General features: G+C 38.4%; 1 protein-coding gene across 1 annotated transcript in view; it reads left to right on the top strand.

Annotated features, from left to right (window-relative positions):
- LOC104222704 (protein CHROMATIN REMODELING 20) overlaps nucleotides 1-23,316 on the top strand; it is a 44,236-nt gene that overhangs the window by 5,296 nt on the left and 15,624 nt on the right. The window contains exons 7-18 of the mRNA XM_009773976.2: nucleotides 1,745-1,858; nucleotides 2,114-2,197; nucleotides 10,168-10,632; nucleotides 11,114-11,412; nucleotides 12,035-12,125; nucleotides 12,198-12,413; nucleotides 14,076-14,195; nucleotides 14,748-14,914; nucleotides 18,169-18,310; nucleotides 22,635-22,784; nucleotides 22,864-22,919; nucleotides 22,997-23,300. Of these exons, the coding sequence (XP_009772278.1) occupies nucleotides 1,745-1,858; nucleotides 2,114-2,197; nucleotides 10,168-10,632; nucleotides 11,114-11,412; nucleotides 12,035-12,125; nucleotides 12,198-12,413; nucleotides 14,076-14,195; nucleotides 14,748-14,914; nucleotides 18,169-18,310; nucleotides 22,635-22,784; nucleotides 22,864-22,919; nucleotides 22,997-23,300 (2,208 nt within the window). The remainder of the gene's footprint in view (nucleotides 1-1,744; nucleotides 1,859-2,113; nucleotides 2,198-10,167; nucleotides 10,633-11,113; nucleotides 11,413-12,034; nucleotides 12,126-12,197; nucleotides 12,414-14,075; nucleotides 14,196-14,747; nucleotides 14,915-18,168; nucleotides 18,311-22,634; nucleotides 22,785-22,863; nucleotides 22,920-22,996; nucleotides 23,301-23,316) is intronic.

Below are 23,316 nucleotides of genomic sequence, written 5' to 3'. Positions count from 1 at the left end.
TAAATCCTTCAAAATCTGATTCTTTCTAACTTCCGATCAATGTTTCAAAAGCCGAGGCATTTTATCTATCATAGAGCGAGGCAAAAACCTAGAGACTATTTGCATTAAAATTGTAGAAAATTGTAAAAGTACTAATAATATATATCTGTATAAACATGCTAACATGTGTATAAACTTGATAATTTTTTTCTACAAGGAGAAGTGAAAGGGGTAAAGATGTTTTACACCTATAACTGACTATGATCGAACATACTTAGAGTTGTAAAAATGATACTCTAATTCCTAGTAGGTCAAAAAATTTAAAATAAAAATATTATAAAACCTAAATCTAGAAAACAAATCACGAATACTCATTATAATACAAACAAAACTTCAGGAATAGATTTTCCAAAACAATATCTAAACTAGAGTGATACCAAAATTAATTCTAAAATAAAAAATAACTTTGAAAAGAATAAACTAAAGAGAGCCAAAAAAGTAAAAAGAAACTTGAGGAAAATGAGGCATAAATAAGGATGATGCAAGCGTGGAAGCAGATCAAGCGTTGGAGGACAAAGCTCTTGCTTTTTATAGTTTGTGCTTTGAAGGCAAAAGGCCGAAGAGTATTTGTTACTCAGTAAACGACAAAGAGAAATGATTTTGAAATTAGGGTAAGCAATTAGAAAAAGCCTTTTTCTGAGATGGAATTTCTTTTTTGAGATGGGAGTTAGAAAAAACCTTTGCCTTTTGAGGTTTTCCAGTTTGAAAATTTACTGAGTTAACTTTGAGTTTAAGTATTAATAAAAGGAATTATTAAGCAATTATGGCTCTATTCTGAATAAATTCTCTGGGGTGTAACCCAATGAATGCCCAGAAAGTTGGGACTTACGCCTAAGAAAACGCCCAGAAGGCTGGGACTTGCGCACCCACAAGGCTTGCGCCCCACGTGTATGCCGCATTGCGTTTTTAGTGTGCCTCGCTGTAGGGCTAGCCCGTAAAATGCCTTTTAAAACACTACTCCCAATCTTCCGTAGACTTCTTGATTCCATTCCTCAAATCTTCAATATTTTCTATTTTCTTGCTAAAATCAGATCTTGCCTGCATTGAATATCGTAAGACTTCCACCAACTCCAGTGATTACCAAGAATTTCATGCTCTAGCCACATTTTCTCGAATTTAAAGTATACACTTCCCCTAGAAAGATATTGTTGTTTTCTTTTAATATATTTTTACTGAATTGGGGAGTCCTAGAAAGATATTATTGTACAAAATAGATTAATAGATTGTAAAAACGATTAAAATTAGAGTATAAAAAAATAATGAAAGATCATTTATAACGAAGCAAATGATATCAATTTAATCTTGCAATTTTATAAATTTTTTATTTTCTATTTGATCTCTGTCGGAAACAACTGTCTACCTCACACAAGGTAGGGGTAAGGTTTGCTTGCACGCCACCCTCCTAGACCCCACTGTTGTATTATTTTTTCTTTGGTCTATTTATTTTGAGATAGCCTTGATGCTACTTTGCTTTTGCTTTTCATAATTGTCAAGTGGGAATTTATGAAATTAGTTCCTGATTTATACCAGCTTCATGACAAGTATATCTGTAAACTTACATGGTATATGAAATGCCAAAAAACTTTTGCCGCATAATCACAGTTTTGAGTTTTATATCATTTTCTTTACTTCAGAGGGTCTTTGTTTAATTTGCATGGCCAACTAATTAAAAAGTGCTTTGGTCGTATATGCGATTCAATCTCAGGTTGAGGAGATTGATGATATTGAAGACAGTTCTGTTGATCCATTTGTTGCAGATGCCATTGCAAATGAAAGAGAGCTAAATCTTTCTGAAGAGCAAAAGAGGAAGTATAAGAAGGTCTGTGAATGGTATATTCTAGTTCTTTTCTTTGACATTGATACTTCATTTCTTGAAGATATGGAGCCGGATGAAGTGTTCATTCACCTTTTTTCCCCCTTCCTTTTTACCACTCTTTCTTTTTCTTTTAAGCACCCTTTAAACGACCATTTGTTTCTTCTTCAAATTCTCTGCTGATGAGAGGTAACTTCTGCTGTTATAACTGGGCTGTCGATTCAACTTATGACAATTTTTTTTTACTTCTCTCTCTTCCAGGTTAAAGAGGAAGATGATCTAAAAATTGATTTGAAGCTTCGGAGACGTTTAAAACAAAGAAGACACAGGAACATGCAGAAATTGGTAATGAGCATGCTTTGAGCTCTCTTTTTAGTATCTAATAAGTTTCTTAAAGTGTTATTAGGAAAAGATTTCTGAAAGTGTATCATTCGCGAAGGACTTGAGCCGTTTTACTTCAGGGTGATCTGTTATGAGCTAACAATATGACCCTCTGAAAATTCACTACTGCCGCGGGGGATATCAGATAGACTTTATGTCACGACCCCAACCAGCGTTAAGTCAAGCATGGTTCACCTAGCCACTTGGCCATTTTTGGCACAAAACTCTGATAGTCTCCTCTGTGCTTAGAGCATTCTGATAATCATGTTATTAGCCAATCACAACAACACAAATTTTATGCACCAATATCATTAGCTACAAACCAAAGGTACTAACAATTAATTTTTAATAATCAACTGACACAAGACTCACAAAATCAGTTCTATAATCTCCAAGAATGATTAGTGGAGCATAATTCTAGAGTCTAACAAAATAATAGAAGATACTGCCCACACATTACAAGTTAGGCTTACTTTGATAACTATCTACTAGTTGTCACGCGGTTGGAGTAGTACTAACCATGTCAACTAGTGAATAATGATGATGAGAAGAGGGGGTTAGTCACACTGACAAGTGAGTGGATAACTCAACTATAACCGTTTTATCATGGATAAGTATATACATACATATAACATAAGATTCTGGTAGTAAAAAGTTATTAGTGGATGCCTTTGAATATGCTCCTAGGCACGAGTTCCGTCAAGGAAAATGACAGACCATATCAAAATGGGGGAATGGAGATGGAGGAACAAACTGCTGATGCTTGAATGGTGGTCGCCGACAATAGGCTGTTATTCGGCTGAGGCAAAGCTGGATTGGGTTTGGGTGAGATACTGGTGATTCCTCTTCACATGTGGTCCTAGAAAATCTTCCTCATTGGGGATAAATGTGGGAGATGGATTGAAATGGAGGAGGAAACTTCTCTCAGGAATCATTTAAAATAGGCTCGAATCAAAGTGAAGGGCCTATTCGAAAGAATCCCAAAAGTCAGAGAGGTGGAGAAAAATGGCATAATTTTATGTGCCGATCTGGTGTGAATCGCCGGCGACCTGGTGCAGTGATGAAATTACATCAGAGATTTGAAATTTCTAGGGGTCCTAACCCTAGAAATACAACTATGGGTCTGGAAAGTAAGAGGCACGTGGCTCAAGAGTCACGTGACATTGAGGTGGGACCTTCTTTTAAAAAAGGTTCACATGCTATTGCCGAGTCATCTAACGGGCCTAGTAAAATTAAAAGTCCCTTATTTCTTTCACTAAGCCCATCCCGACTTCTACTATAATAAAAAACAGATTCTCAGTTCTCTTCCCAGGGGATAGACCCGACCCAATGTTGGAAGAACTCTATGCAATTCATAACTCAATGGACATTGTTTTATCAGAAGATCCATCTGAGACAGAAGATCCACCACGTCTCTTAGATGCAACAGAGGAATTGGCTTTGCATGGTGGATTCGAAGAAGAAGGTCAAGCTTTAGAGGGTGGCGAAATCATTTCATTCCTTTCTCTCTTCTACCCAAGAATTCCCTACAATTGTCAACGTATGAAGATCAAGAGCCATTGTCTGATGATGAAGTAGAACCCTTGGACTCTCAATTTCTAGAGGCGGAAATGGAAGCTTCCTTATGGGTGCACAAAAATGTTTTGAAGATGAGCAAAGCATACTGAGTTAACTTTCAGGGGTGCGAGGGAGAAGCTCCGTCTCTCTTCATGAAAATCGATAAGCGCAGATTAGAGATAAGAGAGAAGCTGCTTTAAAGATAGTATCGACTCCAAAAAAGAAGAAGGGGAGCATGGAAGTTCAGAATCTGGTGTTCAACATGAATTTCCAAGTCCAGTACAAGAAGTAGGGGGAAATCTACCTTCAATTATTATCAATGAAGGTAAAAGTTATTTCTTGGAACTTGAGGGGATTAAACCGAAGGGATAACAAATCTATTGTCAAGTCTCTAATTGAGAGTTGGAAGGCCGATATCTACTGCTTACAAGAATTGAAATTGGAAGGAGATGTGAAGAGTTTTGTGAAACAAATTTGGGGGTTCAGGTGGGTCAAATTTGGCTGTTTGAAAGCTAGTGACAATATAGGGGTATCTTGGTTTTCTGGGACAGTAGGTCCTGAAAAGGGGAAGTGATTAATGTAGGTAGTTATTCTATCACTGTTAAGTTTGATGCCCAGGGCTATAATTTCTCCTAACACTTGATTGGAGTTTACTCTCCGCATTGTAGACTTGAAAGAAGGAACGTTTGGTGGGAAGTTGCTGCTTTTAGGGGATCTTTCGATGGTCCATGGGTTGTTTGCGGAGATTTCAGTGTTACTAGGTTTATGGAGGAAAGAAGGGACAACAACATCATATCAAGAGCCATGATTGAGTTCTCCAATTTCATTGAGGAAGTTGAGCTCTTCGACCCTTCGCTTTTAGGGGGAGTGTTTACATGGACCAGGAGCAACAATTCTCATATTCCTTCTAGAATGGACAATTTTTGTTCTCTTCTGATTGGGATGAGAGCTTTAGGAACAAAAGGCAGTCCGTGCTTCCCAAACTTGTCTCTAACCACACCCCCATTTTGCTTAATTGCGGTAACCGGGAGAACTCTAAATCTTATTTCAAGTTTCAGAACATGTGGTTGGGAGTTGAGGGCTTTAAGGACATGGTAGCATTGTGGTGGTCATCCTTCAATGTTAAGGGAGACCCCACTTTATTCTCGCCCAGAAACTCAAGCTCTTAAAAAGCAAATTAAGAGATTGGAGTTTACTGCAAATTAAGAGATTGGAGTTTAACTCAAGTAGGGAACCTATCAGCTTTGAAAACTGATTGTCTTAATAATATCCTGGTACTACAAATTGCCCAGGAGACCAGTAATGTCTGAAGACGAAATGATATAGTTGGCAAGCCTCACTATGGATCCAGAAGAAATTGCAAAGCATGAGGAATTATCCTGGAGACAAAAATCAAGAGTACAATGGTTGAAACACGGGGGGGCAAAAACACAAATTTCTTCCACAATGTGGTAAATGCTAATAGAAGGTTCAATGCAATCCATAGACTCATCATTAATAGGGTTCATGTTTAGGATTTAACTACAATCAAAATTGAGATCCTTAATTTTTACCTGGATAGCGAGTCAGAATTATGGAGGCCTGAGTTCAACTATAGTCAATCCCCTCAACTAAATAACTCAGAAGTGGAGTGGTTGGAGCGGGATTTGATGAGCAGGAAATTTTGGATGGGCTTAAAGCATGTGCAGTCGACAAAGCTCCTAGACCTGACGGATACACCATGGGTTTCTTCTTACACCGTTGGGATGTACTAAAAGATCTGGTGAATACTTTTCAGAATTTTCATTTACAAGAATATTTTGAGAAAAGTTTCAATGCTACATATATAGCTTTGATTCCTAAGAAGGTTGGTGCAGCTGAGTTGAAGGATTTTAGACCTATTAGTCTGATTGGCAGTGTCTACAAAATCATTTCTAAGGTGCTGAAAGACCGAAGAAGGTGGTCTCTAAACTTGTGGACTCTCAACAGATTGCCTTCATCAGAGGCAGGCAAATCATGGATGCAGCTGTATAGCTAATTGAATGTGTTGACTCCAGAATTAGGGGGAAAGATCCGGGGCTGCTGTGCAAACTTAATACAGAAAAAGCTTTTGATTACATAAACTAGAATTACCTTATCAAGCTGTTGAAAGATACGGGTTTCGATTGCAAATGGATTAAGTGGATTCACTTCTGCATTAGTAATGTTAGATTCTCCATTCTTGTGAATGGCACTCAAGAGGGGTTCTTTCCATCTCAAAGAGGATTAAGGCAAGGAGACCCCTCTCACCTTTCATCTTCATTATTGCCATGGAAGGTTTGAATAGCATGATCAAGAAAGCAAATCTTGAAGGTTGGCTGAGAGGCTTCAGGGTGCTCAACAATGACAGAAGTAGTCTGGAAATTACTCACTTACTATATGCTGATGATTCACTGGTTTTCTGCGATGCCAAAGTAGAGCAAATTACACACTTGGGGTTGATTCTTACTGTGTTTGAAGCTGTGTCAGGTTTACATGTAAACTGGAGAAAATCCCATTTGTTCACTGTGAACGAGGTTCCAAACATTCAAAGACTAGCATGATTTTTAGGTTGTGAGGTGGGGACTCTACCTACTACATATCTGGGGTCACCTCTAGGGGCTGAAAATAAGTCTCAACAGATATGGAATAGAATTGTGGAAAGGTGAGAAGAAACTATCTAATTGGAAAAGCAATTACTTGTCCCTGGGAGGTAGGGTTGTCCTGGTTAATAGTGTTCTAGATGCTCTTCCCACTTGCATGATGTCTCTCTTTTCCATGCCAGTCAAGGTTAATCGACGCTCTGAGGAGGAATTTCATTTTGGCAAGGAAACAAGAAAGAAGAAAAGTTACCACCTGGTCAAGTGGGAAGCTCTCACATGCAGCAAGAAGGAAGGGGGCTTGGGTATTAGAAACCTAAGGCAACATAACAAGAGTCTTTTAATGAAGTGGTTGTGGAGATTCCCTCTGGAAGACCAAACCCTATCGAGGAAGGTGATCAATGAAAAATATGGGACTGTGGGCAGTGGTGCACAAGTTATGTTACCGGGAGTGAGTGTTTGGAAATCAATAAGTGCCCTATGGCAAGATTTTGCTTCCAACATCAGTTTAAAAACTAGGAATGGCATGAAGCTCTCCTTCTAGAATGACGATTTGATAGGAAATGGCCCCCTCAGGATATTTTCAGCTTAGCACAACAACCTGATGCAACTCTAGCTGAAACTTGGAGCCCACAAGGTTGGAACCTAACCTTTAGAAGATTTCTGAATGATTGGGAAGTGAGTAGAGGGACTGATTTCCGAATGATTGGGAAGTGAGTAGAGTGACTGATTTCCGAATGACTGGGAGGTGAGTAGAGTGACTGATTTCTTCAGTCTTCTACAAAACTTCAGGGGAACTACTGAACAAGAAGATAAGCTGGTGTGGGTCAGAAGCAACAATGGTATCTTTACAGTAAAGTCAGCATACATGAATTTAATCAGATGTGACCTGAACTATGGCCTCTGGCATTGGAAACATATTTGGAAGGCAAAAGTCCCCCTAAAGGTGACAATTTTTTGCTGGTTAGTAGTCAAACAGGCTGTTCCAACTCATGCAAATTTAATGAAGAGAGGAATACAACTATGCTCAAGATGTTTTTGTGCGGCAATAAGAATGAGACAATCAGCCATTTGTTCATTCACTGCCAGGTGACTAGCAGATTGTTGCAGCTGTTCATGAGCATGAAAGGCCTAAGCTGGACAATGCCTAGGAGAACTGATGAGATGATGGCAAGCTGGAATGGCTCCGGGATAATCACATGCCAAAAGAAGTGGTGGAACATTGTCCCAGCATGTATTTGGTGGACCATTTGGAAGGAAAGAAACTCTAGATGTTTTGAAGATGTGGCAAGCCATGAACAAAGGATTAAGATGAATTGTACATTTTTGTTTTATTTTTAGTGTAAAGAAGCACTTGTACAAAATGTAGAATCTCTAGTAGATCTCATAGACTCCTTGTAGCTGTTACAAGATTGGTTTTTGTCTATTTTGGGTCTTGTAACTTGTTACTCCTTAGCACAATCTTTGTGCTAGGGACTAATTTTATTTTAAAAAAAAAGTATATACATACATATATGATATGAAAACATGGTCAATTCGTATCAAAGTAACATGGGGGTACAATTCAACATAACATAATAATTGAGCAACAAAAGTAATACTCTGCAATTTAATTTAAATAATTTTACATCTCAAACTACAGAGGAGTTTCTAAAGCTAGAATAGATATCAAACCGTCAATATGGTTGTCAGCATAGCCGTCTAGCGAAGCCTATCACACTTGTTGCTAGTTCTTTTCATCCTAATAGCGAAGGTGCAACATTATATCATTACTGTACAAGGTGCACCAGGTAACGAAATTAGTCGCTAGATAATGGTCTTTTAATAAGGCAAAATAATTTTATTGATATTGGGAAATTCCAGTATACAAGAAATATACCAAAAAGTAGAGACCTTACAGTAAAACTTGGTTCTCTATGAAAGTCACTCTCATCTATACAGGTCAAAGTTCAAGGTTGCACCAAAAGGAAACTAGAGTCAACAAGCTATTTCTCATATAAACAAAATTATTCTCTACCCCTTCGAACGCCCTTCTATTTCGCTCATGCCAAAGTACTCACATAAGAGCTTGGGAGACAATATCCCATTTTGATGGTCTTCTACCGCTTCAAACGCTCTTCTATTTTGCTCATGCCAAACTACTCACATAATGGCTGGCAAATTCTCATTTTGATGATCTTCTTTTCCTACTTTTGAAAGTCAAATTGAATGATGCTTCCTTTGTATCCTGAACCAATTCAAAACCATCCACCACAAGCGCGCTGCATCCGCATCTTCTCTGACTCATCTATACACGGTTTCTCCCTGCTGATTTTCTTGCTGCCAACCACACAAAGAAGCGCACTGTCGTTAGGTAACGATGTTGCTACCCATCACAAGTATCTCAATATACATACATGATACAGACGTATAAACATGTACACGCGCATTCTTTAAAGATCATTTGGCCATAGCATAATAACATAGAATAACCAAAGATCATATCTCATGTGAATATTTGGCACTTTATACATCATAATGGAACTCATACTATCAAAATATTTTCTTTCTCAGCATATCATTAATATTACTGCTTATCCCAATTCAATTAATCACTTTAATGGAGAAAATTTTAGAAGCATATTATAGTTGAAAAACACAAGCTAAGAAAGAGACACCTCTCACATTTCTAGTTTCCTTTGTCATGAACGTGGTGCTAGTAGGCTAACCGTTTGCTTGTTCAGCAATTAATAGTCATTTTGTATGAACTTAAGTGTTATTTATTTGAAAAATATCACATCTACTTTGGACAAGCTAGTCAAATTCCCAATTGTTTCACAGTATATTCCATTAGGGCGAACTACCCATGGTTATTCCAATTTCGACATTAATCCACAGTTTCCTATTCTTGCGTATCCTTACAAAAGTTTTCTTGAATTCTCCCAATTTCATCTATCTGACATTGTGAAATATTCAATTTTAACTCATTATAGTTGATCATATCCATAATCTACTTTTACACATATTAATTAAATAGTGAAACCTCCAGCTTTAATATTATAATTTACCTCTTGATGCCAAGAACCCGAAGAAGCTTGTTATTGAGAATTTGTCTTCTCCCTGAAGGCTGAAACTTTGAAGTAGGTAGGATTTCTGATGGTGGAATCCCCTTTCCAAATCCTAAAGTTTCTTTTTGTCAATGTGATGGTTTGGAATTTGGAATTCTGAAAGGCATGCATTGGACTAACTCTTAGCATTTCTCTCCTTTTTTGATTATCGAGAAATTTACGAGGGCCACTGGTTCACTGTTGGCATTCGGTGGATGGTGGGCTAGTCATTCTACCCTTCTCACACTTAAATACCAAGTTTTTGTCTGTGACAATATTCAAACCCATGACGTGGGCGTAACCCACACATCACGAGTTACGCTCTTACCCTAGACGAATGCTTTGCGACTAGTGTTTTCTCTCTTCTTATCTTCTAAAATTAAGACTGAGGAATGAGAAAATAAGAGTTCTAGAGTAGCTAGCATTATGCGACCTTCGTAATTGGACAAAGGAAAAAGATTGAAAGTTAACCTGAACTTTGTGTTACTCATTTGAGTTTGTATATGAAATGTGTACCTAAGTGATGTTGGTGAAGGTACCGAACTACTATGCATTATGCAAAATCTTCTTTCAAATTGTAACAATAGTTGATTACATAAGATTGGCTATTTAATATTCTTTGATCCCTTCATAGTTTTGTGCTTTTCCTCTTTTAAATTGTACTTCATGTTGTACACTTCTTATGTCCAACCAGGAGGAGATACAGGAAGATACAACAGATGACATGAACGGTTCCTTGTCTCAAGATGTTGACTTTCACACAAATAGGTATTCCACTATTGATGACGGGGATGTGCCATCATCAAAATGCCTACCTGAAACTGATTCTGAGGCCAAAGGGTTGAAACGTGTACATAACTCTGAGGAAATGGAGGCTCAAAGTAAAAAGCCTCGGATCATTACGCTAGATAGTGATGAGGAGGATCTTCCTGGGGAAAAGTTGTCTCCTACATGCAGTTTGAGTGAGATGGGAGATCAGTCCAATCCACAAATGAATGGAGATGATGTGCTTCCCATTAATTCTCTTCCGGCATTTAATGAGAAGCAAAATTTTCGCTGCACGGCTTGTGATAAATTGGCTGTTGAACTACGTGCACATCCTCTTTTGAAAGTTATAGTTTGCCTGGACTGCAAAAACTCAATGAAAGCAAAGATGCAGGTAAAATATAACCATCCCTGCTAAACTATTGAAGATAGTTTCAAATATATCCAAATTATGTGTCAATAGCATCTTGAAAAAATTAGGTGCATTTCTATTTACATGTGTTATGAGATTGCTGTGGTGCTGGCTATTTGCAATCACGGCTAGGCACACCTTTACCTGTTAATTTTAACTAATGTTCTATGACTTTAAATTCTGACAAATAACAAGATGTAATTGTTAGAGTATATACATTCTTCTACGTGTAATTAATTATTTTACTCGTTATATTTCTTGTATTTGTAGTTATCTCTCTTATCTGTAGTTATCCCTTTTCCTTATAGCTGTAGTTATTTTATTTACTTGTATCCTATATATACTTTACCTGTACATCAATGAGAAGATATCAGTTAATGGTTAATTTTTTTTTATCAGTCTTGTTATTTTACAGTAATGATTCACGCTTCTCTCTCTCTTATGTCTTTTTAACGTTGTACAGGATGTTGATTGCTCAGAATGCTACTGCAGATGGTGTGGGCGTTGCAGTGATCTCTTAAGTTGTAAATCGTGCAAAAGGTTATTTTGTAGTGTGTGTGTAAGGAGGAACCTTGGTGAAGAAACTTTATTGGGAATAAAAACATCTGGTTGGCAATGCTGCTGTTGCTCCCCAAGTATCCTGCATCCATTGGTTTCAGAGTTGGAGAAGATCATGGAATCTCAGGGATTAGTAGATTCTAGCACAGACACAGATTCAGATAATTCAGATGCTTCAGATGCTGATGTCAATGGGCATAGAAGGTACACCATATACTTGATAATCATGTAAACTGTGTATCCTACACCCATTAAGTTGCATATCTTTAGGACTCGATCCCAATTTATCCATATGGCATGATCATGGCAATGACTCAATTAAACTCGTGCAAGATTTGTGCATGAGCGGGCTACTCTTTAGTTTCATCAACTCTTAACATGTAGCATATTGATATTACGAAAGAAGTTGCATTCTCTACTCTCTAGATCATAGATTCTTTTGAGCAGTTCCACAGCAGTCTTGGAAAATGCCGTCTCTTGCTAAGCGAAAAGTGACATGGGAACTGCGACAAGGGGAGTAGTAATGCTTGATCTTTCCTCTTCTCCTTCTCTATTTTTTTTCCTGGACAGGTGATGATGCCAATGAGAAAATTGTTACTGAAGCATTTTGTAGCAGTGTTAGTTTGTATTGTTAAAGAACGGGATTTTCTGCCTCATGTATGGAGGTCTAAATACATTGCATCCAAGTGGACTTAAAAGTTTTATCTTTGTGTCTGTGCTCTGTAATGTTTGATTAGCCTCCTTATTTTCTAGCACTTTACCATTTTCACCTCTGTATTACAATATATACCGAGAATAATGGAAGGACTATGTTTTCTTGCACCAGCACGAAGAGACGACGAAAAAAGAAAATTAGAAGAATCCTTGATGATACTGAGTTAGGGGAGGAGACAAAAAGGAAAATTGCAATAGAAAAGGTAAAAGTCCAAGCGATGTGTTCTGTCACTGGTTCCTTCTCAAGGCATCTATTAAAACACACATATTTTCAGGAACGCCAAGAACGCCTCAAATCTCTGGGTGCAAAATATTCGAGCGAGACTATGTTCATGAATTCTGGGGTTTGTTGCAAAACCTCGTATGAAAGTGGTAGCTTAGAAATGCTCGGTGATGTTGAAACTGGTTACATAGTTAATGTGGTGAGGGAGGACGGGGAAGAGGCAGTAAGGATTCCACCCAGCATCTCAGCAAAGCTGAAAGCCCACCAGGTCACCTTCTATGCAGTTGTTCGTCTCGTGTGTGTTAAATTCTTGCTCTCTGAAGTAGTATACGGATTTCACATTGTGACAAATATGATATCTGAATTCTTCTGAATCCTGTGAGTAGTACTTTGATGTGTTGCACGAATGAGAAAGTTGACTCTCTTTTTCCCTTTCTCCTTCATCAACAAGATCTGCTCTCTCATATCTACTTTTTGTCATATCCTTACATATAGAAGATAACATCTCACTTTTGGCATCGTACTTGCTTGTACATCTGTGGATCATGTGGCTTGCCAACATGTCACCCTAAGGGCTCTTAGGTATTCTGAGCATTTCTTAAGGTCGTCTTCCTCTTTTCTGACTCTAGGTCCTGAAAAGAATATACTTTTTAAGACATGCACTCAAGGAACAAGTGTTGTTTGTTTTGTTTTCTTAAACTGAGTGAACTGGATTGCTTTGTTATTTTATTGAACAGACTTCTGTTTTGCATAACCTTCAGTTTATAGTTTCTGACCTGCCCTGTCAATCTCTACTTCCTTTGTCTTCATTGACAAACCCACAACAATCACGATACGTGTACCCTTTTTTCTTTTCTTTTAACTGCATGTAGCCCCCCCCCCCCAAACCAAACCAAACCAAACCAAAATGTACTTTAGAGGAAACAAAGTTGAAACTCCTTTTCGGTCTTGTGTTCTTTACCTGCTAAAAGCTACATTAACCAAGTTCTAGGGCTTTGGTCTAGCGCTAAGAGCGTAGCTTGTGTTGTGTGGGTTAGGATGTCACGGTTTCAAACCTTATTGCTGACATAATTCTTGTGTTTAAGGGGAGAAGGGTAGAGGGACGGGCCCATTATCTACCGAGTTCAAACCTCACACACCAATCCGTGGAAATTTCTCGACTATAAAAAGGAAAGCTACATTAACCAGATCCTTCACTTTGATGACGAGCGTCAGTAGCACGTTTTGATGCCAGTATGGGTTCTTTGTCAGATCCTAGTACTAGTATTGATTTTGTGTTTGATTCAGTCTAGGTCTATGCGAGTTTGATCCTTTGAAGTTTGCCACGGGCAAAGAAGTTGAAGAAAACTAAGATAGTGTAGATGGTGAAAACGTGTTATACCTACTATCTAAGTTGCTCAGACACGGGTGCGGGTGTCCGACACGGGTGCAGAGCTAGATGTCGGATCCTTCAAGATGTAATTTCTAATTTCTAAAATTCGGGGATACGCATCCTAGTATGGATACGGGTGCGGGTATCCAACTAAAAATAATTTAAAAAATAAAATTATCTAGCTTGTAAAGTGGATTTCTTTTTATTCTCAAGTTGTAGATATATAAAGGATTGATTTCCTAGGTCAGGTATGCTATTTTCTTCAAATTTACCCTAGTTTTGGTTCTGATTTCGGGAATCAAATTGTATCTGGTCTCAAAATCTTCCGTCTGTCGTGGTCAAAGTACCCAAAATTGTTTGACTAGATCTAGTACAGATCCCATGTCCACACCCATACCAGTGTTGTGTCGACAGGGGTGCGGCACCTAAACTGCAGTGTCGAGCAACTTAGCCTTTATCCTCCGAACTCATTATATGGCTCTTGATTGTTTATGTATTGTTATTTGTACCATAGAAAATCTCTTATTTAGTATTGGCACCTAACTTTTATCATTGTAGGTTGCTGGGATTCGTTTTATGTGGGAAAATATTATTCAATCTATCAGGAAAGTCAAGTCTGGAGATAAAGGCCTTGGTTGCATCCTAGCTCATACTATGGGTCTAGGCAAAACATTTCAGGTATTACATGGCTGAATCGCATTATTGTATTTCTGTGACCTAGCTCCATTTCTTGTTCTGATTCTGACTAATACCTCAGTTTTGTGTCCTAAGGGTACTGAACTTTCAGAAGTTTCTCATCTTCAAATTACTGTATGATCATATGTTTCTTAACACTGCCTTGTGCCACATAGTTTCACTTGGAAAAAATTGGGAGTGACATTAGAAAACTTTGTTTATTGTTTCAATCAACTTGTGTTGATTTTACTTGTTTTTTGCTGGCAAGTTTTAAACTGACAGTCAGTTACACTATCTAGCCATCTAGAATTTTACTTGTGTTGCATTCATTTTTTCTTGTTTTTTGCTGGCAAGTTTTAAACTGACAAGAGTCAGTTAAACATTATCTTGCCATCTAGAACTTCAATGTATCGGATTGACTTTCACCTGAAATATGGAAATGAGAGGGAGTATTCTCGTCAGTTTTTTTACTTTCAACTGATGCTTAAGAAACTGGAAGAGTTCATTATTCTGTTAGCCTTTGTGGTTAATCTTTCTTGTAAATTGTTTCTACAGGTGATTTCTTTCTTGTATGCCGCTATGAGAAGTGTGGATTTAGGATTGAGAACTGCTCTCATAGTCACGCCTGTAAGTGTTCTGCATAACTGGCGACAGGAATTTATAAAATGGAGACCATCAGAATTGAAGCCTCTCCGTGTCTTTATGCTTGAAGATGTTCCAAGGTTCCTCTTCTTTTAAATCATCACGAGGCTTGTACTGGTGTTGTTTTGTCCATAATTCAAGTCATATGATTTTTTCAAGCTTGTTAAATCCTCTGAAATAATATCTTTGAATTAAACTTAGCAGCAGACTACTGTATGTTCTTTTAGGTTTCTATCAAGGAGCTTATGGATGCTGTATGTATTGACGGAGTCAATTTGTCTCATCAGGTTCTGTTTGTTGCTCTCTTGTTTGGCCACTTCTTCGTGGAGCTATCTAGAGGTAGTCAAGTAGTATATAGGCTATTTTTTGATGTTTGGAAGATGGAGTGAGCTGCTAGGCTGCATCTACCCCAGGTTGTTTGCGACGTAGTTCCAGTACACTTGGTTGGATTATCAGCACATGTGGCGTTTCCTGGAGATATGTGTGGGTTTTCTGGAGATGTTATATGTAGCATGTATAAAATGTTGAATGTCAAGATCTTGGTGAGCAAAGGTGGAAGGATTCCGGTGTCAATGGTAGTTGATGATGGGGAAATCAGGTAAGTTTGGATGTTCCCGGAACTCTACGTTGAAGCCCTTCATGTGGGAGGAGGGAAGTTGATGGAGAAAGAGGGAGCATGAGAAGGGGTTATGAGGGAGGGAGGGAGTGCGTGAGGAGGGGGGGGGTATGAGGGAGGGAGTTCTTATCGTCGGAAATTATGGTGAATCGGCTAGTAACAATTACTTTTTTGAGAATCGTTAATATGAATGATCTATAACAATTATGACTTGGATGAAGCTGGCGGGATCTTTTATTAGGAGAGAAAAAGTTACAAAATAGGCTAAAAGTGCCTTTTGGATGAGGAAACTGATATGGAGGAATAGGTTTAGCAAAGGGAAGAGGGATCATGTGCCTTATGGTTGGGCTATAAACACTTAATTTTGGTTTAAGTTGGGGACTAGGGAACCAATCCCCTTTTTTTGCAGTTGCCAATTGAGAAGGAACTAGCAATTGCCAATTGAGAAGGAACTAGCAATTGCCAATTGAGAAGGAACTAGCAAGGTAACAGGAGACCTGCGATTGTATTGAGAAGGGGGACATGACTGCTCAATCACCTTTAATATCTCATAGTTAGTTGTCACAACTACTAACACTTTTGATTTGGAGGTGAACTTCAATTGATTGACGTAGAGTGGAGAGCAGAGGGTAAAAGAGGGTTCCTATGGAAGGGAGGCTTCAACTACGGGATTCTTTGGAGTGATGTGGTGACAAAGTACGTTGAGAGTTTTCACAGTTTTCTCACCTCTTATCTGCCAACAACACATTAGTTTCTTTTTTGTGATGCAAACATTAATCAATTGGATTTTGTATGACCGTTTCTTATATGGTTCTGGACTTCCAACAAAGACCAAACATGGAACTCGATGATTAAAAGAGTTTAAGAGGGGGCTAATAGAGTGGTCAAGGAGGTACCTGCCTAAAGGTTGGAAAGATGTATTACTTAGGAGTACTCTATAAAGCGTTCCAATGTAGTCATGTCATCGCTTCACTATCTCATCATTACCCCACGTATATCGGAGAGGCTCCAAGGAACTTTTTGTGGGACTCAACAGATAGGGTTTAGGAAGCTCCACGTGGTCAGTTGGAGGATGTTGCGTCTCCAAAGAAATGGAATGGTCTACGGATAAATATCTTTGAGTTTTCAGCAAGGCCTATTAGGAAATGGTTATGGAGATTTGAGGTTGAGGACGCTCAATCTAGTAACATGAAAGCAAAAAAAAAGTGGAATTGTTAAAGGGGGACGGAGGATTAAACATATCACCCTGCTATTTGGATAGGGTCTTTGGAGGAATATTAAGGATGGAAAGACTTATGTAGGACATCATGGTAAGAGATGGAAACAAGATCAAGTTTTGGAATCACAATTGGTGTGTGGAAGAGACTTTGAGACTCACATTCCAGATATTATAGTGTTTGAGCTAAGAGGTGGTGACATTACATAGAGAACGAGTAAGAGTTCATTGGGACTCAATGATTCGGAGGAATCTGCACGACAAAAAAGTAGATGGAAAAGTAGCTGAATTCTAAGGTCAAGTTGAAATGCCTGACAAGCAAAGTACATCACATGCTAGTTAAGACTCGTGAATGTGGAGAGTGGAGAGAAGTGAATCGTTCTTAGTGAGACATATTATCATAAGATCTTGGTTACAAAGAAGTTGAGTTTTCTGCTCTAATTGGTTTGGATAAGGGTATCAAAAACATATTTTTTTATTTGGCTAGCAGCGATGAAAGCGATCTTGGCAGCTGAGAGTTTGATGAAGATGAGGATTATGCATGTTAAGTGGTACTGCAAATATTTGGGTGAAGATGTGCACGACCTCCTCCTATATTGTCATGTGACAACTAGTTTGGTGGTGGGAGGTTTTAACTTGGTTCACATTACAAAAGGCGATGTAGGGCAAGGTGAATGAGATACTATTCAGTTGGGCTTTTATAAGAAGGAAGAGAAGACGGTGGGCGTGGAATGTTGCTCCACTAGCATTTCATGTGCATTCTGTGGGAGGAGAAAATATGAGATTGTTGAGGAAATACAGTAAGACTATATGTATAGAGTAGCCTCTCAGTCCTAGTTTCTTTTTGGTATATGCATGAGGTTCAATTTTGTATTGTAGATTGGGTGTCGTTTGTGTTAAATCATTTTCTTTATAGATTCTTTACTTTTTAGTATACTACTTGTATACACGAGATTCATCATTGTTACTACAATTATTACCTTATAGAAAAAGGAAACCAAAAGGTTATAAGTAGGACTAAACAATTTTTTCCCTGTTGTCCTAGGAAGTGCAAGTAGCACACATTGAGGATAAAATGATAGAAAGTTGCTTAAGATAGTTTGGTCATGCCTGAATTGACCTCTAAGTGCACCGGTCCGTAGGTGCGGAATGATGGTTAGTGAATATATTTTAAAGAAACGAGGTAGATCTAAAATCACATAGAAGGAAGTGTTCGCGAAAGACTTGCATTCTCTTGGAATCAATGTAGACTTAGGGAAAGATAGGGCACAATAATAAAGAAAAAGATTATATATATATACCAATTAGTTGGGAATATGTTTTCGTTATGTGGTATCTTAGTCAACTTTACTTTTATATGATTTCTTTGCATGCCTTGTTTTTCAATCGGCAAATTGTTAGGATTATTTTTATTGGAGTACTGTAAACATTCTTTTATCAAACCTCTGTCAGTCATTTCGTATGTGGTATCTTAGTCAACTTTACTTTACCTCTTTTTTCAGGGAGAGAAGGGCCGAGTTGCTAAAAAAATGGACATTAAAAGGTGGTGTATTCTTAATTGGCTATACTGCTTTCAGAAATTTGTCACTTGGGAAGCACATAAAGGATCGTCACGTGGCCAGAGAAATTTGTCAAGTCCTTCAGGTAGTGGTTGTCACCTTTAGAAGTGATAATTGTGATGGAGACGAGAGGGAAACATTCTCTTCAGTTACTTCGTTTTCATGTCCTTTTGGTTAACCTTCATGGTGCTCTTTTCAGCTAGTCTGTGTTGAGGTAGCGATCATGTTTGGAGTCTAATTTGTGTGTGTGGATTTTTGTAATTTATCTCGCTGTCCCTACAATGGCCAAGGCCTGTGTGTGACTTAAGCGGGGTTGCTAGCCTAACTTGGCCTCACTTTTAATGCCAAGCTTTGTTCTGAATTCCAACTGTTAGGCAGTAGGAAATGCTGTGCGGATTTGCCTGGGGGTGCGTTTGCTTCTACCAAGAAGCTCTATCAGGTAGAGCAAGCTTGTAGGCATGTGCGGAAGTTGTGTTATCATTGCTCTGTAATGAATATAGGAACCTTCTGATTTTACATATCTAGTATTGAAAAATTATTAATGACGTAAGTTTTATAATTTTATTGTAATAATTGAGGATATAGTGTTTCCTCTCTTTCTTATATATTGTTGAAGACTCAATTAATTGAATAAAGTGTGCTCTATCTAATAGCTTAAGCTTTTAGGTGAGATGGTCACACACTTCAACATGATATTAGAGCAGGCAAAGGCCCTGGGTTCAAGTCTCATCGCTACCATTATAAAAAATGAATTTCCACGTGCTTGACCAATAAAAAAAAAATGAATGAAGCCTGCACGTGAGGGGATGTGTTGAAGAGACAATTAAATCAATAAAATGTGCTCTCTCTAATAGCTTAAGCTTTTAGGTGAGATGGTCACGTGCTTCAACATATATTGATTGTTTTGAAAATTTAGATGTTGTAATTTATTTTGTATTAGACATAATTAGGAACAGGTAATGCTGTAATATATTTCTCCAAATGGTAGCTTCCTAGAAATGGTCCCAAAAGTCTAGAAACAAGAGTGTCATTCTAGTCTATGCTTTCTTATTGTTTCTTTTCACCGAGGCATGTTTGTCCTCTTCTTTTACATTTGCCTATTTTAGGTAGGTCTTTATCATTTTCTTCTGTTTATCTACTAACACAACCTTATATAAAGGGTTTCTCAACCTTTGTGTTGTAGGCAGTGAGGAGTTTTTGAAAAGTTAAATTTATTTTGTATGTCTTATGATATTAAGTTCAGAAGTTTTAGTTTTCTAGAGCAGCATGCATTTTCACTACTCAATCTTTCATCTTATTTAATTTTCATATCAAATACTCCAATATACATGTGTGTATGTATAGGGTTGCTAACCTGTTACATTAGTGTAGCTAGCACCATCCCCGTTTGTTAGTGTGACTCCACCTTGTGACTGCAATGTTAGATGTTTTCAGGAAAGAAACATGGTTTCTCAGAGTAACCTGAATAGCTAGTGGAAAAATGGCATACCCAGCTATAAGGACATTATTTTTAGTGGTAGATCTGAACAGTCCTAATTCTAAGTCTCCCATTGATGAGTCAAGATTATTGATTTTAATAATTGGGTCGAAAATAGTATTCTTAGTACTGGTTGTTGGAGAAATGTTGGGCGAGACTTCAAGAGTGAGTATGGTCACTGAGCAGAAAGGAGGGCAAGGTTTGAATTTGAAAAGATCGGTAGAGATGGACGTCTCAGCAGCATTAAAGTCTTTAGTTTCCATTGGATACATGAGTTTGTGGAGGTGTGGCATGTCGGAGTCTGCGGCAAGGTGGAGTCCACTGGAGATGTGGGTGCTGGAACTGATTCTTTTGGCTATTTGATGTTGCCACTGCTGGTTTTTTGAGGCCATTGAAAGTATCAGAAGCTTTAGGGGCTTTCATCTGTGTTGCTTGTGGAAGCAGCAGGGAAGGACTGCAAAGGGAGAGGGGGGGATGGGTTGGGCAATTACCGATTGACTGGGTCCAATCCAGCCCAACATGGCCCTATTTACAAGTTCAATAGTAGGAATCTATCAACTCTCGAACCAATTCTGCCACCATCCCTTGACCAGGTATGTCTTCCACCATGTCGTGGAGGTCAATCAGAGTCAAAGTCCTGTATAAATTTCGAAAACTGCCTCATTGCCCTAATTCTCCTATTGTGCTTTGTCTCTTCATCCCTGTATCTTGTAGTGTTGAAATCATCCATAATGACCCAGGAGATCTGTAGGCCTCTGATTGCTGCTGGCTCTAGCTACATATCTTCTCTTTTACATCTGTCCTGTGGCCACGTAATCCAGAGAATGCCTATCGGAATTCTTCTATCACACTTTCAAATATGAATGAGATGGAGAAGCTGTTGCAGTTTTGTTCTATGCACACCATAGTCTTCTATTCCATAAGACTATAATCCCCTCTCTCTTTCCTGCTGCTTTTTGACACTGCTCTTTGACCCCAGGCTTGTCGAACCATCCATGGTGTCCAATCCTCCAGTTTTATCTGTTGAATCCACAAAAGATTTGGCTGCCATTTGTTGACCAGGAGTTTCTGTGTTTCTACGTTTATATGGATTATTGAGCCATCACATCCCACAAGTAGACTTTCATCTGGGGTTGTTGATTTCTTGTTACCCCTACCCTTTCTCTGAACTTTCATTGTATTTGAATTCCAATTTCTTCAATTCATTTTTGTCGTTTTGCTTATGCTATTTGGTTACCTTGCTCCCAATTGTTGGTTCCGTTGTGCCCTCCTGTAGTCAATTCTCATGCATAATTAGAAGGCTTCTCCTTCAGAACCTTGAAAGTCGATGCTCTTAGCTGCATCATATTTCACTTCATCCATCTAGGGATTCCGATCTTTATTCTCGTCTTGCATGTTTAAGCCAGCTCTTTTGCATGGTAAATATAAGGTTCCAGCGGTGTATATGACGAACACCATTCTTTTTACACAAATTCCAAAGGTACTTCTAACTCCCACTTGGGTTGCATGCCACGAGTTGTATGTTCTGGCTTGGTTGAAATCCCGATGGCTTCTGTAGCACTCTAATCTGGTATAAAACAACTAAGCATTTGTGCTTTCTGGAGTGGTGAGATTGAGATGCAAACGGGTCAGCGTTCAATCTATTCAAATTATCTGCTAGCTGCATATATTATGTGCTATAGATCTCTAAAAACTGGTAGGTAATTTTACTTGGGACTATTAGTGGACTGTCCTCTTTACCTTGATGATTTCTTCTAATATTTTCCTTGTGGACCTCTGTTTTAATATTCTCTATCCATGTTATTATTCTGCCAGTGGCCTGGCTTAACTCCTTTATTTGAGATCTTTTCTTCCTCTTTACCCCTTGTGCAAATCTGATCTTAAGTTCAAATCGTTTGAGTTGGATTTAAGGCAGGCTTCGGGATGTCTACCTGACCTGAGGACATGGCGCCATCTCCATTCTACCTGACCTGAGGACCTGTGGCCGTTATAGTGCTTGTTAATATTCACCATGACCATCGGCATATCCACCTTGATAGGAATTTTTACATCTTCACTCCCCTGCATCAACATTTTTTTTTGAAAGGTAAAACTAGAGCAGGGATGCTTCTAGTTGAAGTCAAGCATACAATATTTTATTCTCAATTAACCCACTTGAATTTGAAATGTTGGTAATGCAAAATAAACTCCTACCGGTACTTTGGAAGTAGAAAGCACCCAAAGCAGAGCATTGGATTCTTCTTTTGCTGTTTGAAATGAATGTAGTTGATTCTTAAGGTTTATTGACTTGGATTTGTGAATGCTCCTCCATGCTCTTAGTGTTACAGTTTTATAGTCCTCTCCATTCCATTCCATTCTTTTTTTTTTATTCCTTTGGTGGAACTTTCTTTTCCTTTTTTGGTTGAACTTCTAGTTGATGCTAAATTTTTTCTCATCTCATGACCTAAGTTGCTCTTACACGGGTGCAGATGTCCGGCACGGGTGCGGGGTCGGATCCTTCGAGATGTAATTTCTAAGACTCTGGAATACGGATCCTAGTATGGATACGGGTGCGGGGATCCAGCTAAAAATTATTCAAAAAAATAAAAGTATCTCTAAATTATGAGAAATTTTGTGGAATACTTGCGTATAGCTTGTAAAGTGTGGATTTCTTTTTTATTCTCAAGTTGTAGATAAGTAAAGGATTGATTTCCTAGGTAAGGTACGCTATTTTCTTCAAATTTACCCTAGTTTTGGTTCTGATTTCGGGAATCAAATTGTATCTCGTCTCGAATTCTGCCCTCCATAGTGGTCAAACTATCCAAAATTGTTTGACCAGATCTAGTACGAATCCCATATCGACACGGGTGCGGCACCTAAACTGCCGTGTTAGAGCAACTTAGCTCATTACCTATTTTCTGAATTCATTGTTAAAATATCTTCCATTTGTCAGGACGGGCCTGATATACTTGTTTGTGATGAGGCTCATATTATCAAGAATACCAGAGCTGATGTAACTCAAGCCTTGAAACAAGTCAAGTGCCAGAGAAGGATTGCATTAACTGGATCTCCTCTTCAAAACAATTTGATGGAGTACTACTGTGTAAGGCAATAATGAAGCTATTATATTTGGTACAGACGTTTATATGGAATGTAGTCTCATTATTTTGATGTCATGACAGATGGTTGATTTTGTAAGAGAAGGATTTCTTGGCAGCAGTCATGAATTTAGAAACCGGCAAGGCGTCTTTTCTTTTCACTGCACTTTTTCACTTTCCTCTTTATGTGTTTTGATGATATTACTCCCTGATGCAGCTTTCAGAATCCGATAGAAAATGGTCAACACACCAATTCTACAGCTGACGATGTTAAGATTATGAATCAGCGGTCTCATATTCTCTATGAGCAATTGAAAGGATTTGTTCAAAGAATGGACATGAATGTCGTAAAGATGGATTTGCCGCCAAAAACTGTCTTTGTGATGTCTGTAAAGCTTTCTCCTCTACAGCGAAAATTGTATAAAAGATTTCTAGATGTTCATGGCTTCACAAAGGACAAGGTCTCCGGTGAGAAGATAATGAAAAGATCCTTTTTTGCCGGGTATCAAGCCTTGGCTCAGGTACTTTCTTATTTAT

This window comes from Nicotiana sylvestris, chromosome 5, assembly GCF_000393655.2.
Source record: "Nicotiana sylvestris chromosome 5, ASM39365v2, whole genome shotgun sequence".
Classification (NCBI taxonomy): domain Eukaryota; kingdom Viridiplantae; phylum Streptophyta; class Magnoliopsida; order Solanales; family Solanaceae; genus Nicotiana; species Nicotiana sylvestris.
Note: the sequence above shows the minus strand (reverse complement) of the source record. Positions and strands in the feature narration are given on the sequence as shown.